This window comes from Nilaparvata lugens, chromosome 6, assembly GCF_014356525.2.
Source record: "Nilaparvata lugens isolate BPH chromosome 6, ASM1435652v1, whole genome shotgun sequence".
In the NCBI taxonomy this organism is placed as follows: domain Eukaryota; kingdom Metazoa; phylum Arthropoda; class Insecta; order Hemiptera; family Delphacidae; genus Nilaparvata; species Nilaparvata lugens.
In genome coordinates, this window is record NC_052509.1 from 365,367 (window position 1) to 385,100 (window position 19,734).

General features: G+C 31.6%; 1 protein-coding gene across 2 annotated transcripts in view; it reads right to left on the minus strand.

The window, feature by feature from the left end:
- Positions 1-334: 334 nt before the first annotated feature.
- Positions 335-19,734, minus strand: part of LOC111052842 (longitudinals lacking protein, isoforms H/M/V) — a 29,017-nt gene continuing 9,617 nt past the window's right edge. For both annotated transcript variants that reach the window (XM_039429882.1, XM_039429883.1), the window contains exon 6: positions 335-5,044. In XM_039429882.1, coding sequence (XP_039285816.1) covers positions 4,812-5,044 — 233 coding nt within the window. In that variant the 3' untranslated portion in view covers positions 335-4,811. The remainder of the gene's footprint in view (positions 5,045-19,734) is intronic.

A 19,734-nucleotide genomic window follows, 5' to 3' on the forward strand; every position in this document is an offset into this window, starting at 1 on the left:
TTTTGACTTCATAATTCTATCAATAGACCCTATTTATTTATTTATTATTTTAGGCACCAAATGTAGATCTATAGTATGGTAAATGATACCATATCTCTATGTCTTTTTTGAAAGAAATAATAATATGATTGAAACATTATCATTATTGTTTATACTGCTATATTGCAGGTATTATTGTATCATTATTTACATGAATGTGTTGACTACAAAATTATGTAAAGCCTAATTACATAAGCAAGCAAATTATGTACATTTTATTATTGCATGTGGGCTATCTCATATAAGTTGTATAAGAGAAAAGGATAAGAATTTATAGTAAAAAATATCACTCGGTCTGGAAATTACTCATTTATTATTACTATTCACATTAGAAATTATCAAATAATAATAAAACTAATGGAATGAATGAATCATTTATGATTTGTCATAAAATTAAAAATATTAGAATTCTTATTAAGAATTATTAACTTACATTATTAATACTCAAACTATTGGAATGAATTGAAAATAATGTACAATGTATATTTTCTTTAAAAATAATACAGTACCTTGAAACAAACGTTACTACAATGAGTTACTAATTGCGAATCCTATCTGTGGGAGTGATAAAGAGCGATTATGAGACCAAAATGTATTTAAAAAAATTTGGTTTCTCTAGGCTACTAAGTATTAATAAAGCTGTCAATTTTTTCACTTATCTCGACCTTGTTAGTGTAGAATCATTTCTTCTTCTAGATTTTAATTTGTATATACGTTTTAGGGATTATCATACAGTTCTATATTACCTCTGAGCTATAAATATATCGTATCCAACAATTGTACCAATGATGTATTGAAAGACTGAAAATTCACTAAAATAATAGACCTACAAATAAAAATGTATATGAAAACAAAAAATGTCATGGATTGTTCCACAATATTATGTAGAAATACAATTTACAATGTAGTATGAAACTAAATTAATAAAACATAAAATCTAATCATCTAAAAATAAAATGTAAACATTATTACAAGTTATAACTTGAATTTAGTATCTGAGAAAATAATTGTAGGATCAAATAAAATTAGCATAATTAATAATAATAAAATTATAAAAAATAATACCGTTTAGAGAGCTTCTAGCATGATCGACTACGATTTCTATCTTACATTTATTATAGTTATATTCATTGGATGATAATAACTATTACAATAGTGAGCAAGGGAAATACTGAATAGTATCGAACACAGCAGTACTCTTATATCTATATAGGATCAATATATACAGGTTGAGGCAAAAGTCATTCAAATAATAGATTAGTATATAATACCACATAGTAATAATCTAATGTGAATGTATTTGTCTCATGAAAAAATCCATTCATAAACATTTAAATAGTTCAGCATACTATAACCAACCATATACAGGTGTCCCACGAAGTGGTTTACACGTTTGATTTTATATTACTTGCCCATTCATGCACCGAACTTTTTCAAATTATACACAGTTTACAAAGTAGGTTTTACAAATATTCTGGGAAAATTACAACTCCCTAACTTTCGTAGAAACAAAATGGCGGCATATTGAAAAACGATACTTCAAGAACATTAAAAAGTTTTTTTTTTGGTTTTATAAGATATTTTTATTGTTGCACTTTAGGGCAATATGACCTTTGAATAAAAAAACTAGAACATAGCCTAATGAAAAACCTATTGAAATCCATCCACAGCAACACACTGATAACAGCGCTTGAGAAATGATTCGTAAGCTCTTACAAAGAAACTCCACGGTATCCGGAGAAGTTCCTCTTCTATTGATCGATTTAGTTCCTCATCATTGTTGAAACTATGGGTACAAACTTTTTCCTTCAAGTAACCCCATAAAAAGAAGTCACAAATTGATACTTAAATCTGGTGATCGAGGTGGCCAATCTGAAAAATCACTTCCACAACCAATCCAACGGCCATGAAGTTTGCTATTTACTAATTTCTTGACATGTTTTGCGAAATGAGGTGGAGCACCGTCATGTTGGAAGATTGCTTGATCCATTCCTGGTACAATCAAATGAGCCACGACTACCGCAACGAAGTAAACAAATCAGATAATAACTCATGAAACTAGTTTTTATAGAAAGGGAACTGGTAAAATTTTCAATATGCCACCATTTTGTTTCTACGAAGGTTAGAGAGCTGAAAATTTACCAGGATATTTTCAGAACCTAATTTGTAAACTGTATAAAATTTAGAAAGTTCGGTGCATGAATGGGCACGTAATATAAAATTAAACGTGTAAACCTCTTCGTGGGACTCAGTGTATTACCAACCTGTATTGATTCAAATGATTACAATGATTTAAAGAAAACAACAGAATCAATATATTCCGAATGAATTTAGCAAATAAATGAGTATAGAAAAGATTGTGTTCTCATTCAAATTACAAAATATTTCCAATAAAAATTACGGATCAATAAGTTAGTATTGTTGGCATTTGAAGAGATTCGAATAAAAAGAAGTGTGAAAAATATTACTTTAAAAAATATAGTAAAAACATAGTTATGACTGTTGCCTCACCATAAATACCATACGTAGTCTTACCCAATTAATTCGTACCACTATATACTGTATCAAAATATAAAATAAAAATTGTGCATGTAATACTGATGAGGATGTCTTCTATATCTAAAATCTACTTTGTACAATTAGTAGTATATTATATAAATCTTCAAAAAGGCGTCTAAAATACTGATTTTGAACCTCAATATAAAAATTTATAAACGAATAAAATGCTTGATTTTAATATTAATTAATCTAGTCTACACTTAATAAATTAATACTACTTATAAAGCTAAGTATGCGTAGCATGAGTGTTCTCTGATATTAATAATAATTGTCTTTTTAAAGTTATACCTCAATGATAGTTCTCATTTTTATATTACCTACAGCTATTAATAGCAGCAGAAAAAAATTAAAGCAGAATGGTTAAATTCAATACACTTTGTGCATTACTAAACTAATTACGTATCTCTTAAGTAAGCTGTCACCTACAATATCTTATAAAAATAACAGATACAAAGGTTTAAAGCTATACAATATTCTCAATTCAATCATCATGATCGTAATTTGATGTACTAGAACGTTCTCATCAGGGTCATTCTATAAAGTTGCAATAAAGTAAAGGGTACTATTGATAATGTTTTATTGTGTTTTTGAAAATGGTAGGCTTGGGTTGATAAAATTGTTGATCGAGTAATGTTTCAAGGGCATAGGAGGTTGTTATAGTGGGAACTCAGCAACGATTGCGAGGTATATGTTTCAATTTGGGTGGATCTGAATGTGTTTTGCAATATAAATATTACAATTTAATAAAAAAAATATTGCAGTTCTAGGGAAATTTTATAAGCAGAGATAATTATAAAATTTGTGTTAAATTATGGTGGATTGTTAATAAAAAAGGAAAAGTACTACCGTATAGTATTAATATAGGGGGAAAATTGAAATAAAAATGAAGGTTCCACTTTATGGAACAGGAGAAGGCAGAATTGTTCAGTTCCCAGAGCTGTTGCAGAAGTCATTCATTTCTAGGATCAATTGTAAACCAAAATTAAATGCTCCATTTATTGAAACGTGGACTCAAAAACTGTTGTTACAATGTCCTTTAATTTCAAAGTATTAAGTGAAGAGTATAAGATTTATATTCCAATCTATAGCGAGTTATAGTCAAAGTTTATCTCTCAGTTAAGAAAAATTATTAATAAAAAATGGAATGTTGAATTAATTTCCCAAAAATGGACGGCGAAATTATCGTGGTATAGCTCAGTTTCAGAGGCTAATATGGGTTTATAAGATTTCCGTTCTAATTTGTAATTCTTTGTAAATAAAGATGAATTATAGCCACATAAAGAAAAATTATTAATAAAAAATGGAATGTTGAATTAATTTTCCAAAAATGGACGGCGAAATTATCTTGATACAGCTCAGTTTCAGTGGCTAATATGGGTTTATAAGATTTCTGTTCTAATTTGTAATTCTTTGTGAATAAAGATGAATTATAGCCACATAAAGCGTTTTTCAGACGAGCCAGAAGTGTAGGGAGCTCTCCGATTGGCTGATTCTCGAACACCTACACAATCGTCTGAAAAACAATTCTTGTGGCTTGGCCCTTATTCAAACAACCTACATAACCGTTGTGATTCTACTTTGGTTTCAAGAAATGTTTATTGAATTATCACATTTTTGTTTCAATTGATACTGATTTCAAAATAAAAAAGGATATATCAGCCAGCCTTCAAAACCGTCATAATTTTACTTCAGTTTCAAGGGCTGTTTATTGGATTATCATATTTCTGTTCCGATTTAAACTGATTTTTATACTATGAATATTGCATATTCAACCATCCATAAAAAGAGTACAATTGTTGTAACTCTAGTTCAGTTTCAGGGGATATTTTTATTAGATTGTCAGATTTCTGTTCCAATTCACACTGACTTTTAAATAAAGATGCATTATTCAACCAACTTTAAAACCGTCATGATTCTACTCAATTTTCAAGGGCTGCTTATTAGATTATCATATTTCTGTTCCAGTTTATACTGACTTGTATATTATAAAGACGGAATATTCAAACAACCTCCAAAACCATCCTGATTTTAGCTTAGTTTCAGGGACTATTTAAGATTATCATATTTCTGTTCCAATTTATACTGACTTGTAAATAAAGATGAAATATACTGAACCAACCACCAAAACCGTCGTGACTCTACTTGAGTCTCAAGGGCAGGGGAGGCTGCATCAGTAGGTATTGATGAAAACGTTCCAGTACATGCACCAAATTCTATATGGGCTTGAGATCGGGAATGCTGGGGATGTCGGTCTTGGGTTTGCGGTGCTGCTGATAGAAGTGCACGCGCAGCGAACTCTTGTTCTTGACCAGTTTGGAGCAGAGGCTGCACTGCCAGGGTCCCTGGCCGCTGTGTCGGTCTCGCATGTGGATCTTCAGGTTCGACTTGGTGCTGAACTCCTTGTAGCAGAACGGGCACACTGACAGCATGCGGCTCACTGGCAACACTGTAAACAGAGATGGAGAGTATTGAGTCAATTAATTAATCCTTCATTGTCATAAAACACAGAGTGTTGTAACAAACTGGCAACACTGTTAACGGAGACGAATAATATTGAGTCAATTGATAATCCTTCATTGTCATAAAACACAGTGTTGTAAAAAACTGGCAACAATGTTAACAGAGACGGATAATATTGAGTCTTTTGATAATCCTTCATTGTCATGAAACACAGAGTGTTGTAACAAACTGGCAACACTGTTAACAGAGACGGAGAATATTGTCTCAATTGATAATCCTTCATTGTCATAAAACACAAAGTGTTGTAACAAACTGGCAACACTGTAACAGAGATGGAGAATATTGAGTCAATTGATCATCCTTCATTGTCATAAAACACAGTGTTGTAAAAAACTGGCAACAATGTTAACAGAGACGGATAATATTGAGTCTTTTGATAATCCTTCATTGTCATGAAACACAGAGTGTTGTAACAAAATGGCAACACTGTTAACAGAGACGGAGAATATTGTCTCAATTGATAATCCTTCATTGTCATAAAACACAAAGTGTTGTAACAAACTGGCAAAACTGTAAACAGAGATGGAGAATATTGAGTCAATTGATCATCCTTCATTGTCATAAAACACAGAGTGTTGTAACAAACTGGCAACACTGTTAACAGAGATGGAGAATATTGAGTCAATTGATCATCCTTCATTGTCATAAAAAACAGAGTGTTGTAACAAACTGGCAACACTGTTAACAGAGATGGAAAATATTTAATGAAAATGAATTGATATTGTCGAGAGATGAGAATCATTCGGCTGACTGGCAACACTGTGAACAGAGACAAAATGTAGAGATCTAACGTTACACTAGCGGCAACACTGTAACGAGAGATGTGAAATATTTAATGAAAATGAATTGATATTGTCGAGAGATGAGAATCATGCGACTGACTGGCAACACTGTAAACAGAGACGCAAATATTGAATGAAAATGTAAATAGAGATAAAAATTTCAGTACCCTATTTGAATTATTTTATCACTGAGATTTTTATTTTTCTTTCTATTTATATTACAAGTAGCCCTATACAGAAATGAGATGAATGAAAATGACTTCATGTTGTCGTGAGATGAGAATCATGCGACTGACTGGCAGCACTATAAACAGAGACGCAAAATATTGAATCAAAATGGCTTAATATTGTCGAGAGATGGAAATCATGCTAAATCAATCAAATGCAATCAAATTATGAACTGTATAACTTGATAATAAAACATTTTTTGGATCTTTGATGATATTCTTATTTTTAGCTATAGAATGTACTTTCGAGAGATTATAGTGTAGTGTCAATCTGTACAAAAAAAACTTACCATACCGTAATAAATTAATACCGTACAGAACTGACGTAATAATGAAGAAAAAATATAGGTATAAGCTTCAGGACCAAGAATAGAGAATATGCTAATATATATTTAATGAAAAAATTTAAAAATCAAAACTTGAATGTAGGTTACATAATATTGTACCACTTACTCTATTTATTACTGAAATATAGATCCTTTGGGTATGGTATTTCACAATCGATATACCAGTTTTTTACTTATATATTTTTTACTTAAATATTTATTACTTGATCGAGTAATACCAAAGTTACCATAGATTGAATTTTTAAGGATTTTGTTTATAAATAAGCTTAAAGTACGTAGATACTTCAAGGTTTGATTATTAGTAACCATCTACAGAAACCAGTCAGGATTATAGTACTGGTTTAACGATTCTAATTGGTTGCTAGGCAATCCAAGCATGCTTGGCTAAGAACATTTTCAAGAATCTCAAGTGGACAGTCAGCTGTTCCAACATTTTTATGAAGCAAGCCCTGGATCTAGTGGAACCAATGCAGACGACAATAATTTAGCCTTCTTTATTCTCGAGAAATTGATCAATATGACTCAAAGGCGAGGTTGCCCAAAAGCCTGTTGATTTAACATGATAAAATTTAACAGGCTTTTGTGCAACCAGGCCAAAAAGATTGAATGGGAAGGTATTTCTTAAGGAGTCTCTACCAAGCTACAAGTGGATTAATCATGTATTACTTGATAAAAGATTTGACAAGAGTTTTAGATAACTTGGATGGCTTCGGTTCTATGTTAACAAAATGAATAGACAAGGATAAATAGGTAGAATTGTATAAAAGATAACAAATCATACCAGTATCAAGCAGAGTTCATTTATTGAAGAAAATATAAGTTGTTACAATAATAAAATCTTATAAATTATTGCGAAGTAAACCATAGACAATTTTATTGGAAAATAGAAACCAACAATAGTAATAATGATAATTGAGAAATAACAAGGATATAAAGTTGTTTTGTTTACAATAAAATTACCCATTCAAAAGAAATTATCAAAGTGGTTTACAATTAAAATTTTGTTTTCATCAAGAAATGATCAACTTAAACTAATTAAACTATAGAATAGAATGATCAGTACGGCAATTGAAAAAAAAACTGGAGAAACAAATGTTCAGTAAGGCAATGTACCTAAAATACCTAATGTATACTAGGTACCTTGCAATAAGGAATGCACTTTTTTATTAAGTATGGGTCCTATAGCTTTGCCTATAGGTGGAGGGCCACTAGACTATCATACTACCCGTTCAAAAACATCGAACATCTGTAGGGAGCTTCCTCTATCTATAATGATTCACTATTAGTGAGATCCACGTTATAATGGCAGAGGAGGAAGATAGGAAATCAACTTTGCCGATCCTCCGTCTTGTCAATGCCTTCTATAGACGATAGCTGATACAGGTTTATTGATTTAATATTAACTGATCATTCTAGTTTAAAATAATGTTATGTTTTAGTAAGCAAGAAATTATATTTTTCAATAATTTATCATGAATTTTCATAATTGAGATGAAATATTTTGTTAATTAATTATCAAAAGACGATCTCGCAACAGAGCATAGCAAGAAAGAGATAGCGCTATCCGCTTTGTTGAATGGTAGACAAGGAGAGCAATGCCATTGCTAATCAAACAATGCCATTATAACGTGGACCTCACTATATGGATCTATAGTGAGGTCCACATTATAAAGGCAGTGTACGATTGACAATATACTGTTGCTGTCCTTTTCTATCATACAACAAAACAGATAGCACTATCTCTCTCTCGGTTTGCAATGTTGTCTATTTGCCAGAATATTTTAAAAGTTGATAACTAACCATCCTAGACTTCATCCATGCTTAAGTTAGCCTACCCGTATAGGTTAGACCTACTCGTACCGGTATAAATAATATTGAAACTTTATTTCAGAATTAATCCATTGAAATTACTAATTTTCAAATAGGATTTCTATTATTTTTAAAGGAAATTGGAATAGAATACCTACCAAATAACTTAATTTCTGTTGTTTTGTAATTCAGATTGTTGTGTCACAGCTTTTTAAATTAGCCGCCATTTCAGGTTTGTATAAAAATAAAAATCTGATCTCAGTCATGAAAGCAAATTTTTGAATCAAATTATGAAAAATATATTTTCTTGATCAATTTGACATTAAATTGATTATTTTATCAAGGAAATGATAATTATTATTAGATTAAATTTAATGGGATGAATTGAGTAACAAACAGCTGTGTACAGTCAGTGGCAAAATGGAGAGACTTGGCAACGTTTTTCTCTTATCTTTCTTCACTGCCATTATAACGTGGACCTCACTATAGGGTCTCTGAAGCTGATGTTTTTTCAAAGCCGCAACTATTACTAGGACTTCCTATATACCGGACCTGCGCCTACAAAAAAAAAATGGCCGCCCTAGGTAGTGGCCGGCATTGATATTTTAAACGAGAACTAGACGAACTGAGATTTCGACAAACTGAGACGCTCTCCAACAGCTGACTAGTGATTTTTTCTCAGTAGGAATTTCTGTAAGAACCACCACATACGGCGGCCATTTTTTTAGGCTCAGGACCGGTAGTATATAGGAGGTCCTGCTATTACCCCGCGAAACATACCTTGTCTATATGCCGTCACAAAGTCACGGAGGCAAAGTTACGGGACGCCTACTGTACTATGCTATTGAAAAAGGGTATCCTCATATTTATCAATCATATATTCCAATATTGTGAACATTGCAACATTGCTAGACACAGTAGTTAACTTAATTGATTTATTATTAAACGTAAATATTTCCAGAATTTATTATCAACTCTACAGAAACATTCTCAAACTAATAATAAATTTATTGGCCATTAAATAAAACTATAATAGTTCAAATACTCCACCCAATTTATATCCTGATAAATAAGTTCAAATCCCAATAATAAATAAATAAATACAATAAACAATAATAAATCAATAATAAACAATAATAAATCACATAAAATAGCTATATTAATTCTCCAGTAGTATGGGAAAATAATGACTTTTATTTAAATAAATAAAGCCGATAGTTATAGTTAAATTAATACACCTTACAGATTTAAATCACCAATTTATTAGCAGAGCAAAAACTAAGAACAGATTTTTATTATTGAAATATTTCAAGATAGGTTTTGTCTTAATAATAATATCATTGAAATACAAATCAAAAATTGATTACAAATTATGAGAATGAAGTTTTTAAACATTAATTATTGTTACTATGTTCCGTACGTTAATAGGTATTAATATTACGAATAATGCAATAGACACATATCAGATTCCAATATAAATGAGCCGAAATTTTAAGATCTCATTAGTTTTATACAGTTTGATTGATGATGTTTCTATACATTTAAATTTGTTGGAAAAACTATTATTCGCATCAGAATTCCAGTTTGCTATCACTCGTCCAGTTTGATTCCCGTTAATCCTGGCATTCATTCTATTATTCTCAAACTCATTAACCAAGCACAAGTCAAGGACTTATGTGGACATCATCAGCAAAAAATAACCTATAAAGAGCACCTTCTTTAAATCGCAACCCTTGAGAAAACTATTGATATTACATTTATAATTAACATGTATAATAGAAGAAACACAGTTTTATTTTTGTCAAATCCACATTTATTATAAGTGGAATAATACACATTGATTAAAATTGTAAATGTGGATTTGTAATGTATAATAACTATTATAGTTCTGATTGTTTCTTATGAGATATATTCCGTTGTGTTTAGTCACTTATTAATTTAGTTTATAAAATAGGAGACGAATACAAACTATGATGAAGTAAATGATCTTGCTTACATTGTTGTTCTCATCATCTCATCACATTAAGTTACATTGACAATAATTATTTAATTTTAAATTCAAACTGTGTGCATTATTTTTTAAAACAGCTATTCTTTTCATTCAACCAATGCTGACAGTCTAGAGTGAATCTTACTAGGAATAGAAATCAATGTTGAATCACAGTTTTAAAACAATAATGTTATTGAAAAAATCTATTATAATGTCAGAAAACAACTAGACAAAATTCTCAACAGAAAATTTGAAGACATTAAGAACAGCTAAATGAAAAATTGAAATACAATACTAAATATAACACTTAAAATAGAGCCACAATCAATTAAATTCGCAGAGCTATGACCTTGTAGACTTAATTGGATTATAATTAAAATTATCTATGATTAAAATTGTATAATTAGATTATGAAATTAAAATTAAAGATGATTATAGAATAAAACAGTAAACTTAAAGCTATGTATCCATTAATTATTACTCCAAGAAAATATAAAATAATATATGGTTATGAATCCTATCCTATCAATATCATTGATGAGATAAAAACAACAATAAATGTTCAATTAAATCACAATATTAATCACAAAAGTCAAAAACAGTCTTAAAATTAGAAATGAATGTTATGTTACAGGCTAATATTGTTCCAAGTTTGAAGCCAAAATAATTCTCAAAGTTTTAATTTGGGTACTCATGATCAATGTAAAATTGACTATCACTGAATTCCTTCATAGATTAATCTTCATAAACTTTCTCTAATGTGCTTCTCAGTTTATTTCTCACTATTAAAAATCTAATTGACATTTGCCTTATAGTTTTTTACCATTTCTTTCATCTAGTATAACAAATAATCAAACCTTACCGTAGCCGAGGTAAAAGATTAGCACCAAATAAGTCATAAAATTAAATTTGAACATTCTTGTCTAAAAACATACCATATTTCTTTATTCATATATAACTCAATTTTGAGGAATAAGGTTGTTAAAAAATAATAATTTGCTGTACCTATTAACTTTATCACAAGCATTAAAACAAATTGAACATAATATATTTCTTTCAAACCTAATTCAGTCCTTTTATGAACTCCACCATTCAAACAATCTACCTTCAGTCCCTTTCAATTCATTGGTTCATAAGAAATTAATAACATTATTGCCATCCCTAGTTATGCTATAGAAAAATTTTATGGCTTCATGATTCCATACACTAATAAATAATTAAAGCAATTTCGTTCTATCAATTGAAAATAAAATTTACTAAATATAGACTAATATAAAACTCATTTTATGGTTTCTACCTATATAATCACATTTAACTTATCTATGACAATGTTATGAGATCTTTCTCATAGAAGATACCTATATACGGTATGAATCTTTCAGACTTATGAATAACATGCATTCAAAATATTACATGAAATTGATTAAACAGCTTAAAATAAACAGTTAGATAATATCGTTTAGTTATGAAGGTCCAATAAAAAATAGCAAGAAAGTATTTTCTAGATATAATAATTCAAAGTCTACCTAATTTCTTTCAGATGAAGTATCTTCTGAATTATTCCACGGTACATATCCAACTATTTTCTCTCAGAGCAAATAATACACACATCCAGACCTAAATGAGTATTTTTTCAAATTCCCACCACAGGAAATATATATACAATAATTTGCAATCACTCGATTCATTAATAAATTTAAATTTGATTCAATCATTCATTCATTAATTACTTTGTTAAATTGTATTACAACACCTATGAATTTAAACACTCTTAATAACCAATCTTCAACAATTGCACAAATTTATTAATTATTCTATTACTAGCTAGGATTACTAAAATATCAATAAAGCAATGAAAAATAAAGCTTACACAGTATTAAAATATAAAACTAGCTACTGATTGCACGGAATTGATTATAGCACACCAATATTTCTAAGAGTAGACGTGAATACATCATAATTTTCCTAATGAATAATCACCAATGGATAGATTTTCGGTATAATTTAATTATAAAGTTAATCCACGAGAATATTTACAGAGTCCATTATTCACAGTTCATTTCATGCTTTCCAAGCTATTTAACTATAGACTTCTGAATCATTACTCAGAAAACCTCTTCGTAACAAGAAGAGACATCTCATTATAATCTGAATTTCTACAAACATAGACTCAAATTCCAACAACTCAGTGGAACTCCTTGAAGTTAGACGATAGCTTCCGGATTGGTCATCTCAATCGCTTTAGGATTGAAACCTTCTATTAAATTCTCATCTAAATCCAAGTCAATTTTTTACAATTTAGATCATATTTTCAATTCTCACTTCAATTCCACAACACCCTTCCTTCACAATAAACAATGTTCCTTGTTAAACAATAACTTCAAGACTGAAGCTATCACTTAGATACTTCAAGTTAAGATTCATGCGCATGATACTCCCGTTGGACGGGTGACCACTTGAAGAGCCGACTCCCCTAAATATCATGCATGAGTTTAAGAATCGCTTCCCAGTGGTTCGGAATCACCTCAAGCTTCAGGTCCACTCATCTTTCTGATTACAAGCTTGGAGCTCATGTAGGTACGCCCTGAAGGGTTGATAGAATTGGCTAACTCGGAACTCGCTGACTCCATGCTAAACTGCCGTATGAATCAAAACTGCTCTGATCGGTGTAGTATTGATTCATATGGCAGTTTAACATGGAGTCAGCGAGTTCCGAGTTAGCCAATTATATCAACCCACCCTGAATATCTTCAGGATAGCAATCTCCCTGAATTCAAATAAATCCTCCCTCAAATATAACAACTTACAAAGTCATTGGCAACATCTACAGTTGGACAATATCTTCAGTACTGCATCAGCCGTTTTTACACTTAGGGATTGTCGGGGGACATTATTTATCGTCACGGTAACCAGGATGTCCTCCAATTAGCTGAGAATCAGTTGTTGATGTGTAAAATTAGCCAATCGGAGGACATTCTGGGTGTTGTGGCCACAGAATACATACAGAATGGAAAGTATCAATGAAACGCCTAACCAACCAATGCTTTTTACATGTCGCAAATCTTGAGTGCACCAAGACACTCTGATTGCGCCATCTTGTTAGAAATTAAAATCCTGGTCTTTTGATTGGCTCGCGGCAGTGAACGATACTGATCGACCCGGCTCAGTAAAGTGATCCGAACCTCCCATCTATAATATTACAATGCTGAACTTTCTTACAAGATGACGGATTTTTGTGACAGGATACTAGCCGAATCTCCATTCTATATGTATTCTGTGTCGTGACGATAAATAATGACGGCCAACAATCAATAAGTGTGAAAACGGCCAATCTCTCCAAATTCTAATGAATTGTCATTCTCATTTCAACATACCGGTAATTCAATTGTGGTTTCTCTAATATTTACTACATTCTCACTCTCATTTTCCACATCTACTAAACACGTTCAAGTTACACTATTGCTTCAGTATTAGCCAGAGATTCGAGTATAACTATCATCATTGTACTGAAATAAGTATCAACTCATAACCTCAATTCCACTAATCTTTAAAATTACAACCTCCCAAATTCTAACTTCTATTCTTCACTCCCATTTTCCACAAACCTTGATACAGTATTAATAATTCTACTAAACCCCTCAACGTTGAACAATAAGCTGTCAGCAGATTCGAATAGAAACTACTATTATCATTGTGCTGAAATATGTATCCCCAATTCCACTAATCTTCAGTATTGCAGCCTCTTATTTACTACCAAATAAATTCTCACTTTCATTCTTCCAAACTCCTAAACTCTTTCAAGTTTAAATCAATAAATTATGATTCTCATTTCAAGATATCTCAACTGCAGTTTCCCTAATTTTTACTAAATTCTCACTCTCATTTCACACACATATCTACTAGAAGTCTTCGACTTATACAATTGCCTGAGGACTATCCAGGAGATAGAAATAGAAACGATCATCATTGTACTGAAATAAGAATCAACTCTCAGCCTCAATTCTACTAACCTTCAGTTTTGCTAAATCATACGGGCCAAGCCACACGAGGCGTTTTCCGGACGAGTCGGCACGGCTCGACAGGACAGGAAGCTCTCTGATTGGCTGATTCGAGAGAGGGTCCTGTCCATAGAGCTTGCTTTCGATACACCAGCCCAATCGGATAGCTTCGTGACCTGTCGTGCCGACTGAGAAAAACACCTCGTATGGTTTGTCCCTATTTCCTCCTACATTCTCCCTGTCTTTCTCAATCCCAACAATTTGAGATAGGTAAATGTCTTTTTATTCGCTCATATCACTTTTAATGTTATAAAGCGAAAATAAAAGGACATTTATCTATTTATCTCAAATTCTACTATAGTGAGGCCCACGTTATAATGGCAGTGGAAAAAGATAGAAGAGCAACGTTGCCGATCCTCACTGTCTTGTCAATGCCTTTTATAGACGGTAGCTGATACAGATTTATTAATGTAATATTAATTGTTCATTCTCGTTTAAAATAATCAATTATCCTATACTATTAAACGAGCAACTTCTGTTTATATGTTTAGATGTTTGTATTTCACCGGATCTCGAAAACTGCTCTAACGATTCTCACGAAATTCAGAACATAGTAGGTTTATAATATAAAGATTCGATTGCACTAGGTCTCATCCCTGGGAAAACTCGCTGAAAGACATTAAAAGGATAATTATTATTCATCCTTGGAAAAACAGCTGATAATTATTTCGTCGTCTGTTGGTGATGGAAGTGAGTGAGCGAGTTCATGTGTGTGGGACTGTGTCAAAATTATGACTCAGCTTTTGAACTTTTGTAATCATTCAATCACGTACTTATATTCTGTATAAAATAAGTTGAGACTTGGACTAAATAACCGTGTTGCCAAATTGCGCAAAATTTCAATCTTTTAATGCAAGCCCTTATGACACTGTCGATCCAGAGTTGTCAATTTCAATATACCCAGTCATATGGGCTTGCTTGAAGAGATTGAAACCTCGCACAATTTGGCAACACGGGAAATATTTTCTCCAAGTCTCAACTTATTTTATAGAAACTATAGTGCCGGTTGCAAAAAAGCCGGGTTATTTTCAATCCTGATTAATTCCAGTAGATCCATCTTTTTGAAACGGTCTTCTCTGATTTGGTTCATGTGAAGTTAATCAGAATTAACATTTAACCGGCTTTTGTGCAACCTTTGTAAGGGAAATTTTTGCATTCCTCTGGGAATTAATCTCAATTTAATGTGATTAGATAGAACATTTCTGTATGAATGTTATTATAATTTCTTCATTCGTAATAAATTTTATATGCTTTTGTACTCCAGAGCGAAGCTCGGTCCCCGATACTAGTAGTTCTGTGAACAGTAGACCTCACGCAGTATTCTCATCCACAAGTACCGGATTGAAACTATAGACCTTATGGAAATACAGCAAGACTGGCTTCTCCAATCTCCACACGTCTGTGTAATCACTTGTCAGCTGATTTATGATGAATAATTCTATATTCTGATTTTTACTCTAATATTGGCGTATGAAGGAGGCTCCTTTTTCCTTTTATATTATCCTTGAAATGCAAAATTTCCAAAAACCTTGTATATACGTCGACGCGCAATTAAAAAAGGAGCATACCTGTCAAATTTCATGAAAATCTATTACCGCGTTTCGCCGTAAATGCACAACATATAAACATTTAAACATTAAGAGAAATGCCAAACCGTAGACTTGAATCTTAGACCTCACTTCGCTCGGTCAATTATTTTGTTAAGCAAGGAATTATATTTTTCAATAATTTCATAATGAATTTTCATCATTAAGATGAAATATTTTGTTAATTAATTATTAATTTCTACTTTGTTAAAAGCCGATCTGGCAAAAGTGCAAAGTGAGAAAGAGATAGCGGTATTCGCTTTGTTGAATGCTAGACGAGGATAGCAATACCATTGCTAATCAAACTCAAGTTGATGACAAGAAAAAACTATTTCATATCACTGCATAAAAATGTCTATCATTCAGCAAAGCGGATAGCGCTATCTCTTTCTCGCTTTTCTCTGTTGCCAGATCGTCTTTCAACAATGTAGAATTAATAATTAATAAACAAAATATTCCATCTTAATTATGAAAATTCATTATGAAATTATTGAAAAATATAATTTCCTGCTTAATAAAATATATTTGATTATTTTAAACGAGAATGAACAGTCAATATTACATTAATAAACCTGTATCAGCAACAGTCTATAGAAGGCATTGACAAGACAGGATTGGCAACGTTGTTCTTCTATCTTTCTTCACTGCCATTATAACGTGGACCACTATAGTTATTTTCTATAATATTGAACATTCAAGTAGCCCTATTAAATACTTTATTTTCCTATTAATTACTTAAAGGGCCGGTTTGTAGTACACTCACTGAATCTAATGGATTATTGAACCGATAGATTTAATGGTCCTATAATAAGTTACAATAATAATACAAAAGATAATAAAAAACTGCTATCAAACTCGCAACTATTATTATTGTTTTTGCTTGTTTCTCATTCTAAGTACTTGAATTGTTCACTAACTTTACTAGATACAAGGAATTCTCTAGGTGAATCTAGTTTTGATTGAGATATAGGTGGTTCAACCTTGAGAAACATATTATTTAAATTGCAGCGACGTTATGGCAGCCAAGCTTTTTCTCGTGACTGAACATCTATAAAAATCTTCTCACTGTATGACACTATATGAGTTCATACATTATACAGAGTGGGGCAGAGCCGCTTGACGATTTTGTAAGGGTTGTAAGTAATGAACCGTTCAACTTGGGAAAAAATTCTTTAATGGGTTCAATTCAGTTTAAAATATAGTTTTTATTATTAATTTTTTTGGAAATTATATCAGTTAAATGGCGGCCATAAGCAGCAATACACTGATGTAGCGTATTTTTGAAGTTTTAGAACGCATTTTGGCACACTGTGATTGGTAAGGCTCTTCTCTGATTCACTCCTCTAGTTCTTCCAAGGTGTATGGGCGATCTTTGGAAACTTTTTTTTAGTTAATCTCATAGAAAAAAATCGCATATGCTTTAATCGGGTGAGCGTGCTGGCCTTAGTTCTTTGAGAATGGCAACATCACCGTCAATGTCACCTCCCAGCGTTATGTGACAATGCTACAAACGTTTCTGCGCCCCAAACTAAAAGAACTTGCTGAGATACATGGCTTGGGAGAAATATGGTTTTGGCAGGATGAAGCTACAGCCCACACAGGGCGCATTTCAATGAATGTGTTGAGACAAATGTTCCCAGGGCGGCTTATATCACTAAGGGTGGACTTGAGGTGGCCGGCACGCTCACCCGATTTAAGGCAAATGAAATTTTTTTCTAATGCGGTTACCTCAAAAATAAAGTTTTCAAAGATCGCCCATACACCTTGGAAGAACTAAAGGAGCGAATCATAGAAGAGATCCTGGCCTTACCAATCGCAGTGTTCCAAAACTTGAAAAATACGCTACATTAGTATATTGCTGTTTATGGCCGCCACTTAACTGATATAATTTCCAAAAAATAACAATAAAAACTATATTTCAAACTGAATTGAACCCATTAAATTTTTTTTTCAAGTTGAACGGTTTATTACTTACAACCCTTTCAAACTCGTCAATCGGCTCTGCCCCACCCTGTATTAATAAGTCGTACATCTAGATGTTCCTCTCTTAGTTTTATCGTGTCTACATTTTTTTCTTATCTAGTCACTTCATGGAATGAAATCACTGACTTTCTTTTTGGTCTCAATTCCAAGCATTAATGGAGTTGAACAAGAATTACAGCTCACAGAGAACCAGTAATATGTTCTCAAATAAATATTATATCTGATCAATTTCCCAATTCAAAATAAATCCCAAAAAATTTAAGGTAAGGAAAACTGAAATGTTATTGAAATATCTATAATAAACGTTTTTAAAAATTACTTTAAAATAGAAACAGAAAATAACCTGATTAGAATTGGAATATCGTCAAAACTGGAACATGTGAACCCCATTCCATCATCATAAAACTTCGTTTGACAATAAATCTATTCAGAGATGTTAAATTTGCTCTGCTGTTAGCTAACTCAATCACAATTACAGCACTCTATACACTTACATACAAATTTTATTTTTTCCGTTAGGGTTAAACAATCCGTTGAGTAAACAAATTTATAAGGGTACTTAGATTTCTATTTTAATTTATACTTACATACAACTATCAAACCCACGCATTTTCAAAACAGGAAACATTTGAAGGAGCACAAAGACTGAGATAAAAGATTCAAGAGTATAGAAGAAGATTTATTCAGAATAGATTCAGAACATTTATTTACAATAGCCAAATACAGTAGATCTGACAAAGAGATAGTATTGATATACATAGAGATTTACAGCATCTTATATCTTGAGAATAAATCAGTCAAATTACATATTACATGTAGCTTAATTACATGGATGATTTAAAAGAAAAAGTAATGAATTATTTACAAAAGTACAGAAAGATGAAGATAACCAAGATTATGAAAAAAGTTTGAGATGATAGTGATTAAATTTATGAAAAGTAAAGCAGGTCTGAGTGAGTTAACAAAATTTGAGAAGAGTGATTAAGAGTTAACAGAGAATAAATAATTTTTATAATGAATTGATGCATCTTATAACGCAATAAGATGTTTTTTACAGTATATCGACAAATTCTTATACTTTAGTTGAATATAACAGAGAATAGCCTATAATGTATTAACTTAGAATGTTTTAACAATATATTGGATTTTCTCAAGGCTCTCTGTTGCAATAGCTTTAAACTTTTATACCTGTGAAGAAAGTTATGTGGAGTAAGAGATCTGATCTTTCTTAGAGAAGACATTTATTATCTAGTGAGTAATGGTTGAGCGATACTGAAGAACCACCTCACAACCTCTCAACATCTCAACCTCCCAACAGACCTGCATCAGAGAAATCAATTAATATTTGATCAACTAGGCACTGGTGAAATATCAAGTAAATGGACAAAAATTGTGTCATTTCTGATGAAGAAAAACGATTATCAGTGCTGATCAATGATATGAGAAATAATGAATTTTATGATGCAAGCAGAAATTGAACCCAGTTGATTTAAAAATAGATAAAAAAAGTAAAATTGAACATCTAAAGCATTTGTAGAATTTGTAAGATGAAAATTATTAAAAAAACAGTTTATATTACTTCTACAGGTACCATGATAATATACTAGGATTGAATAAAAAGTAGAGAAAGTTGAAGAATATTGGAAATTATCAAGAGAAAGATGCTGTAAAACGATTATAATTTATGTAGAGACAGTAGATAAGTGAGTAATGAGACTGGAAAATTCAAACAGACACATTTGGATACTTGGATTTTAACAGAAAGAATCTGTTTTTGGTGACTAATTTTATTCACATCGGTCAAGTTACATAAAACAAGTTACATCATTTAAAC